Raw genomic sequence first — 9,344 nt, forward strand, 5'->3', positions numbered from 1 at the left:
CAAGGAACTTTGGCCGCACAACTCCATCACTACCATCAATATCTGGGCAAAATTAAAGGAACGGACAGAGATCAGTGAGGGACATGTGGACGAAGTATTTGGAATATGACATCTTGCTGTTGAGGGGGCATTTTCATATGATCTTTAATGCCTAGATGCATTACTGTACGCCAGAGAGGCTTAACAAAATCTTTCATATTTCGGCTAGAACATGGCCTATGTGCAAGGACATGGGAGATTGGGGACATGTGTTCATGTCATGTGGGGCCGTCTTGGAGTTTTGGTCCAAGATCTTACAGTATATCCTAATAAAGGTAGGACGTTAGGTCAAACCCCTTCCCAGTGCTATTCTGTTCAGCCTCACCAACCCATCACAGTTCGAGAAGCAATGTGCTCAATTTATGTATATCTCGACCTCAGTGGCGCGCGTTCCATTATTACTAGTCATTGGTAGTCCCCTGTGAAGTGTGTATGTGTGTGTGTGTGTGTGTGTGTGTGTGTGTGTGTGTGTATATATATATATATATATATATATATATATATATATATATATAAAACCAAACGCCCTTGCGCTCAAGTGGGGCACTCGACGCTGTCCTCACAGTGTTTACCTCATGCAGCCTGCTCTGTCAGAGCCCCACAAGTCTTACCTCTGCTTGTGAAGCGATTCCGCAGAGATGACAGGAGCCACCGCCCCTGTACCCAGCTTACCCGCACAGAATGTAAAACACAGTAAGGATGAGATGGGAACAGGGAAGGGAGACATAAAGGAGCAGCAGGCCTGGGTTGTGTGGAGTTCGGGCAGGGATATGACATCAACTGGTAATCGGCTGCAAGACAAAGGAGATTACATTAAGGAAAGACCTCACCTCCCCCCCCCCCCTTTAATTACAGACCTCTAGGCACACACAGAAGGCCCTTTCACCCACAAACTCACCAGTGTAATGCAGGCTGCCGTACCCAAATGAATGGCTTGTTGCTCGAAAGGAAAGAAAACCAATGAATAGCTCTCCTGTGCGTAATATACAAAATTTGTCCTGCGCTCCTGCGCACTGAATAAACCCTAAGCAATGTGCTCCTGCATGTGTCCAAAACCCAAGGATGGCGCTTCCTGCGCGTTAGTTCATCCCTGGCGTCACAACTGGCAAAGAGACTCAGGTAAAGCGCTCCTGCGCTGGCAAACGTTTACAGGTGAAACAAAGGAAAGAAGTTAATTGCGCTGCAGCGCGGGACACCAGAAGGGGACAGCCGCTCCCTCACTGCGGCAAACTAGGATTAAACAGAAGCACTCCTGCGCGGCGTAGAGTCCGAGGCAATGGCACTCCCAGCAAGGGAATGCGTGGATAACTGCAGCGCTCCTGCGCCGCGTAGAGTCCGAGGCAAGGGATAACTGCAGCGCTCCTGCGCGGCAGAAACGTGGCGAAATACTGAACCAAGTTAAGCGCCCAAGTTGAGTGCTCCTGCGCTCTGATGCTGCACGAGACAGCAGCCGGGGAAATGTTTGTTTAAACTCGCCAGAATCCAAAGCGCTGCTCCGGCGGGAGAACGCGGTATTAAGCGTTTTCCCCCGGAAGCGCTTGCCTGGTCTGTGAGTGAAAGACTGGACCGGGCGGAAGTGAGTATCCCGGTCCAGCGTATGTTCCCAGCAGCCTCCAATGACTGGCAAAACGCCGCAACACGACAGCTCTCTGTCAGCCCAAAACTGCATTCATGCTCGACGCGTTTCGAGGCACCACGCCTCTTAGTCGAGTCGAGCATGAATGCAGTTTTGGGCTGACCGAGAGTGGGCTGCATGAAGTAAACACTGTGAGGACAGCGTCGAGTGCCCCACTTGAGCGCAAGGGCATTTGGTTTGGAACATTGGAACGCGGCTGCCCGAGCTGCGATTAACAAGAGGAGCATCATTTCTGGAGTTTGGAAAGGCTGTGGAGGGTAATGTTCCCTCCGTGTGAAGCACGCTGTCCAGATGCGAAAAACAAGCCCGCACAGAGGAAGCCCTTACCTACTAAAGGACATTAATGCTTTTAATATTGATACAGAGGAACGGAGCCTACTATAGGCAATCACTAATTTTATTTTATTTATTTTAGAGGTTTTATATAGCGCTGGCTGGACCCAGGGGCATCGGAGCGCTTTAAATTTTGTGAGCCAGACGGTCAAAAAACAGGGACCCCATAACAGTATAGTATATACACAACATATGTCAACATATGGGGGACTTCAGGAAGATAAATATGGGAAGACAAAAAAACACCATACTGTGGAGAAAGTGATAATTATAATTACATAAGGCACCAGATTAAGAAGAGCGCTGGGAAAATAGGGCAGTCAGGAAAGGGAAGATAGTGGTCAGTTACGTTGATAAGGAAAGGCAGGGCAGTAAGTGGAGGGGGTTGGGGAGGGATGATGAGGGCTGTGCGTTGACGACAGAGGGGGGGTGCAAGGGAATGCGAGAGTGGTAGACAGGGAGGGGGATGTGATGAGAGGAAGGTAGCGTGGTCGCGAGGGGGGCGGAAGCATCTACGGTCGGACAGAAGTGGCCGGTGTAGAGGACCTGATGGGGGTTAGGGTCCCCAGTATTTATTGAGGAGATGTAGTTTGAGTTCTTTTTTGAAGCTAGAATAGGAAGGATTGCATCGAAGGTTAGTGGGAAGGGCATTCCATATGCAGAGAGCATTGCCGGAAAAGGATCGAGACTGAGTGGTTTTCTTTTTCAGAAGGGGGAATAAGAAGGAAGGAGTTAGTGCTTCTCAGGGATCGGGAGCAGCCGGCTTTACTAAGTTTGTTAGTGAGGTAGGATGGTGTGTTCTGATGGAGAGTTTTGTGTGTAATGCAGGCCGTTTTGTAAGTGGACCTACCTTCAATGGGGAGCCATTTGAGGGTTTTGAGGGCAGGGGAGATGTGGTTGAATCGTTTGCAGTCTGTGATAAGCCTCGCTGCAAGGTAGAGAACAGATTTTAGAGGTGCTGGGTGGATCTTGGGAATTCCAGTAAGAATGGCATTGCTGTAGTCAATTCGAAAGAGGACAAGGGATTGGACTGCTAGTTTGAAGTCATCTCTTGTGATGAAGGTCTTGATTTTCTTAAGGTGGCGGAGAGTGAAGAGGGCCCCTTTGGCAGAATTGTTGATGTGGACCTTGAGGGTGAGGAGGCTGTCAAGGGAGATCCCTAGTGATTTGACTGAGGCGGACAGGGATAAGGAGCAGCCGAGAGCATTAAGGTGTCTGTGATCCAGTTCTGAATGGGGAGCTGGTTGTTTTTAGGGGGAAAAAGAATAATTTCGTTTTTGTTGGGGTTAAGTTTGAGGTGGTTCATGTGGAACCAGGCTTGAATCTTGATGAGGGTGTTGTTGAGGTGAATGATGTCGGCATGAGTTTTAATCTTATAGTAGAGTTTGGTGTCGTCGGCGTAGAGATGGTAATTGATCCCGGCTTGTTTGAGAATGAGTGTAAGGGGTTCCATGAAGAGGTTAAAGAGAGCGGGAGAGAGAATAGATCCTTGCGGAACTCCTAAGGAGGTGGGGGTAGGGTTAGATAGGCAGTAATGGACTTTGATTTGTTGAATGCTGTGTTGAAGGTAAAAGACAAACCATTTGTGTGTCATACCATTTAGGCCGATTCTATCTCTAAGAACATTAAGTAGAGCAGAGTGATTAACAGTATGAAACTCTGCGGAGAGATCTAGGAGGATCAGAAGGCTAGATTTGCCATTGTCGAGGGAGTGGTGGATGTCGTCTACTATGTTGAGCATGGCGGTTTCCGTACTGCATCCTCTCCTAAAGTCAGATTGGAAGGGGTCAAGTAAGTTTAAGTGTTGTGTCTGTCTAGTTGGAGAAGGACACATTTTTCCAGGGCTTTAGAGAGGAGAAGGTTGGAGATGGGACGGAGATTGTTGAGGTCATTTGGGTCCGCCAGTGGATTTTTGATAATGGGGGTGATTTGTCCAAGTTGCAAGGAAGAGGGGACACACCCTGTGGCAAGGGAGGTGTTGATAATAGCGGTCCAGGGAGGGGTGATGATATGTTTGAGGTTTTGGACAAGTTTGGAGGGGAGTGGGTCTTTGGTGTGGGAGGAAGGCTTAAGGTTGGTGATGATGATGAAGACGTCTCTTTCGGTGACTGGATGGAAATTAAGCCATTCGGCATTGTTTTTAAGGAGAGAGTTAGGTAGCTTAGGGTCCCGGAGAATGTGGGGCAGGGAGAGGGAGATCAGAGTACGGTGGGTAGTAAGGGGAGTTATGATGGAGGGGGGGTAATAAGAGAGGTCAGGAGTGGTGGTAGGGATCACAGTAGGGAGGAAGGATTGCTTAATCTTTTTTTTTTTTTGTCAGAGAAAAAGAGAGCGATTTCCTCACATCTAGTTGTCGAGGCAGGTGGGACAGGGGGAACAGAAGCAGTTTGATTGCGTACGATGTTGAAAAGTTCTTTAGGCCTGTTAGCTCGATCTAGTTGAGTCCTGAAGAAGGAAGCTTTTTGTCTCAAGATTTGTTTTTTGTATGACGACCTAGCAAGTCTGAGGCGGGCAAGGTTGGAAACTACTGTAAGCCACGCCCACTAAAGGCGGCTTCACTAAATAAATTAAGTAGCAAACAGGTGATGTTATCTGTGCCTCTGTACCTAGGCTCATGACTAAGAGGCGTGGTGCCTCGAAACGCGTCGAGCATGAATGCAGTTTTGGGCTGACAGAGAGCGGGCTGCATGAGGTAAACACTGTGAGGACCGCGTCGAGGGCCCCACTTGAGCGCAAGGGCGTTTGGTTTTGAATATGTGTACATGTGTGTATACAAATATATAAATATATAAAAAAAAATTATTTTATTTACAGAGCCACCTTTTTTTTTTTTGCATATTGGAGTACCTTCATATATGAAAGTTCCGCATTTGTTAAAAAAAACTATTTTGTTTGATTATATAGGATAAACATTTGCTCCATGTACAATAAGAATCTAGCCTGCAAATAGGGTACAAATAACACCGGACCAGCTTTTTAGTTCACTAATAGCATTGTCATTAGGTTGGGGGCAGGAATGTTTCTCAGTTCATGTTGGAAAACTCACTTTTAATAAATGAATTATTAAAGCCTTGTTTAATATGGCGCAATCCTTTACAAACCGCATATTTTCCATTGAAATGGCCACAAACATTCCCATTAACATGCAGTTTTACTGATAAAACAGTATAGCATATAAAACCATCTTTGGAAATTGGGTTTCAGCAGTAATGTTTATCATTTGCACATCCCCTGTATGATATTTTTTTCAATCTGTTATACTTTTTTCAATCACACAATTACGAAAAAGTGCTTTCATAACTACTAAAATATATTTTGAAATGTTTGAACAGTGTATTTGCAAACTATTTATTTAAATGTGTTTTATAAACAAATTCCGAAATCCTACAACCTTTCATTTTACACTCTTTGTACAGTTGTCAGACAATTCACTTTACAATATCCTCTAACTTTGCTGCTAATTTTATCATGGAGGTTGTGCTTTTCTTTTCTTTCTGTTACTTCAAATGGTAAGACATAAGCTGACATTTGACCTGTCTTTGAACGCAGAGCAAATATGACTAGATCAATACAAGATTTAAAGGCCTCTTTATTGCTCATGGACTTTTTGAGTGAACAGAACCCTTGTTCTTTATCAGCTCGCCTAACAGGCCAGTAGGCTCTAAAAATAGTTTACCCTGAAAAAATCTGACTTGCCATTGCAAGTTGGCAGCTAGATTGCTTGAGGCCTGTGGTACCATGCTCGAATGAATATTATACAACGTCATAAAAAGATATAGGGGCATTTTTGAGGGGAAGGTGGTAGAACAAAATTTACTATAGATTTTATCTTGCCACTTTAGCCGTCCAGTTTGGAAGTTAAGTGTATTCAGTATAAAATTTGCATTGTTACTCAAAGCATTTTTTCTATTTCCAGATCGGTTCTGGACGGAAGGGAGGGAGTTTCTCTATCTGCCTCTTGCACTGTCACTTATATTACCAATTATTCTTATTTTTGTCCTTTTCTGTGCCTAAGCCCTACTGCTATTACATAGCTAAATGTACTGTACTTGCACTATCACTTTATTATGTTGTCCTCCCTGGATCTGGTTTTGGTTTTAAGTGTTCGAAAAGCGGGGTCAAGTTCAGCCTCATATTGTCACTTTCTTTCATGCAGGATATATCATCGTATTGTGTTGCCACAGCCACGTTAATCATTGCTGGAAATTGTATGTGAAGATATTGATCGTTTTTAGACGTCGTATCAAATAAGTGCAGTGAATGATTTTTCTTTTTGAGATCTGTAGGAGTCAGCGGAGAAGGGGTAATTGTACTGTTTCACAAGCACTATATAAATAAAAATGTAAAAATAAAATGTTTCAATGACTGGAAATTGGTAGGCCCTTATTTTATCACATGTAGCTTTCAGGCATTGTCTTAATGATTGGGAAAATGCGTATCCTCTTTAGGATCATAGTTATCAGTATTTAGTAAGAGATACTGCACTGGACCTCAGAATGACAGTTTTGAGAGTAATTTGCTCATATAATTAAGTGTTCCTGAACAAGATCAAAGTATTGGGCTCTCAGTTCTTTACCCCCATATTTATACATAAATGGTAGAACTAGATAATGCCTACTGTGTTCTGCTACACGCACTGTATCCCAAATAACAGTGAACCTGGCTTACCCTCTTAATTGAGACGAGGGATCAGCGTGGCAGTCTATTACTTCAGTAATGCGTAGATCAGAAACGTGAGTAGTATTCTTTCAAACAAGTAGAGCGGAACTGGTTGTGGCACGAGGCCCCCACAAAACCAAATTGAGGCCTCCCTATTTTAATTTAAGTACACTGCCATAGTTCTGCGCTTATGAAATATTTTTTTTATTCTTTGTAGATTCATGATTCCGCTTTAAGGGCGAAAAACAGAAGGCAGAAAGAAAAAAGGAAGCAGCTGCTTCAGAAGCAACGTTCGCAAACTGCAGATGCGGAAAGACACCTAATGAGAGCAACTTCCCAACCTGAAAATCCCTGGTTGACAGAATACATGAGATGCTACTCGGCTCGGACTCGCTGAAAGATGATGTCAACAACTCGCATTATGCAAGAAAAAGAATCGCAAAATCCAGATTCTTGTATCCGGTTTGCCAGTAAATTTGTGATATTTATGTGAGAAGAGTGTACCTGTATTGGTGTATTGTGGACCACACACTTGAGAACTTGTTTGATAGTGGCTTTCCGATTTTTCCATTTATACGAAAACAGTGATTCACTTTTTTCATGTATAAAGAATGTAATATGACTTTTTTCATTTAACAGCTTTCAGTAAGGTATGGGATCTGGGTTTGCACAAACCAGTCCATTGTTGGCTGGTTTTCTTTCTCTTCAATTATTTGAATGAAGTTAGTAAAAGTGACTTTCAAAGTTTTTCTCGATTATGCAATAGGGAAACTGATGTCACAGTTCCAAATGTACTTTCACAGTTCCATATTTCAGACAATCGATCCCTGGGAGCTGTTTGTTTTACAATTTTTTATAATTCTTGATGTGCACCACTAGTTATTGTGGTTGATTTGTTTATAATGAGGTGAGTGTGGTTTGAAATGTGAAGTAAATAATATTTTTAAATAAGGAATATTGGTAGTAAATTTTGATATGTTTGTATTTGGCTAGTTAATACCTGCTATCTTGTGCTTTTATTACCTCCATTTCTTCTTAATCCTATTGGTGCACTTTGAATCCACAACAACTTGGTTGCCTCAAAGAACCCATTTTTTTTAACTTGATGCTTAAGGATTCCTGGTGCTACCATATCCGGATTGAGAAACTAGCTCCAGAATCTGACCTGGGTGCCTTCAGTCATGAACCACAGGTCATTTACTGATTTAGTTTAATCATGCACCCTACACCAAACTTTGATCATGTTGCTAGATAGGAAGCTGTTAGGCCTCGCCTAAAAAGAGGTACTAGCCTCTTTTGGACCATACCAAAGACTTGCATTGTTTACCATTGGTTGGGTTTAGCGTCACACTAATTTGTTTGCTGGACTTCCTTCCTTTTCTTGTGTTTATCCCACCCCTGGTTCATAGCCTCCTTTTTCACGTTTTTTTTTTACTGGCTTACTTGTGTCCTTCACCGGCTCACATTCAGGGAGATACTTTTTTATTTTTCATGCAGTACTACACAAGTGCATGGGTTTTCTTGTTTCCTTTCTGTGATGCCCCCCACCTTCCCAAATAAGCACCCCATGCTCTGTGTTGGCCCCCCTTCTCCCAGCTTGTCTGTAAAAGCACAACACATAGGAATATTTTTAAGCCTATAACTAAATAGCAGACGTTGCCAATGCTTGGCACCTTAGGTCATCGGGCCTCTGTTAAAATTGTCATGGTGTACTGCTAATGGGCTAAGCATGTTTTTTTGCTCAGGCCCTCTGACTCTGGTAGGGCTGTAGGATCCTGCTCTCTACTTAAATGAGTGCACCTGCAACACTTTTTTAAAAATCTTCTTTTGCTGTACCAGTACCATTTTTGCTTTTTGGTCGGAGCAGAAAATAGTAGTTAAAACATCTATCAGGCAGTTGTTGGCCACTAACATAGACTCATGACCTAATATGTGTAGCTCAAGGATCACCGTTAATAAGGCCATTGTTGGCAGGTTTCTTACATTAGGAGCATGCACAGGAACGCATTACACAAAATGCAGTCTTAAAGATGTTGGCTGTGAATTTGTTTTTTGATCAGTTTTAAACGTTTTATGATGATACCTCAGTGCATCCAAAAAAGAAGTTTGGGAAACGAGGGTGGGGACTAGACAGTAATTTGAACTGTCATTCTCCATTGGGTTCTCAGTGTGTGGGCTTCTTGGAACAGGTACAAAACTGTTTTGTGAGTGCATAACAAATATGCACTATTAGTTATTTGCTGATGGTGTGGTTGTGAAATAAACTTGCATCAAATTAAAGAGCAGGAATACAGTTGTTTCATAGTGCTAAAAGCTGGTTCAAGAGACTTTTGTTAATGCAAGGCATTTAATGTATACCATTTATTTTCAGCAGGCAGGTGGGGAATTAAATTATCCATCATGGTTTTCATTTAGCTAATGGTTGCTTTTCTATTTTCGTCGACTCAAAGTAATGGAAGGTATTCTTGAATTAATCAGTCACTGGCATTCACTTCGGTGCATTGTTTTTCATTAACTATAGGCTGAAACCGGGATGGGGTTGCTTGTTTTATTGTCTAAACGGAACCTGGCCAGGCAGTTCAGACTGGACTGTTTCTATTGGACAGGAACAAAGCTGATTTGGATATGGGGGGGTCTCTGTGTAATGTGGCACTGTGGGCAAGAAAATGATGGACGA

The 9,344-nt window shown here is 43.1% G+C and overlaps 1 protein-coding gene across 4 annotated transcripts in view; it reads left to right on the forward strand.

Moving 5' to 3' along the window:
* The window catches only part of CCSAP (centriole, cilia and spindle associated protein), a 46,773-nt gene extending 37,821 nt beyond the window's left edge, over positions 1–8,952 (forward strand). For 3 of the 4 annotated variants that reach the window (XM_086927110.1, XM_086927111.1, XM_086927109.1), the window contains one exon: positions 6,885–8,952. In XM_086927110.1, coding sequence (XP_086783236.1) covers positions 6,885–7,064 — 180 coding nt within the window. In that variant the 3' untranslated portion in view covers positions 7,065–8,952. The remainder of the gene's footprint in view (positions 1–6,884) is intronic. The other variant, XR_015296642.1, reaches the window with a different exon arrangement.
* Positions 8,953–9,344: the final 392 nt, after the last annotated feature.

Source organism: Lissotriton vulgaris, chromosome 6 (assembly GCF_964263255.1).
Source record: "Lissotriton vulgaris chromosome 6, aLisVul1.2, whole genome shotgun sequence".
Lineage (NCBI taxonomy): Eukaryota > Metazoa > Chordata > Amphibia > Caudata > Salamandridae > Lissotriton > Lissotriton vulgaris.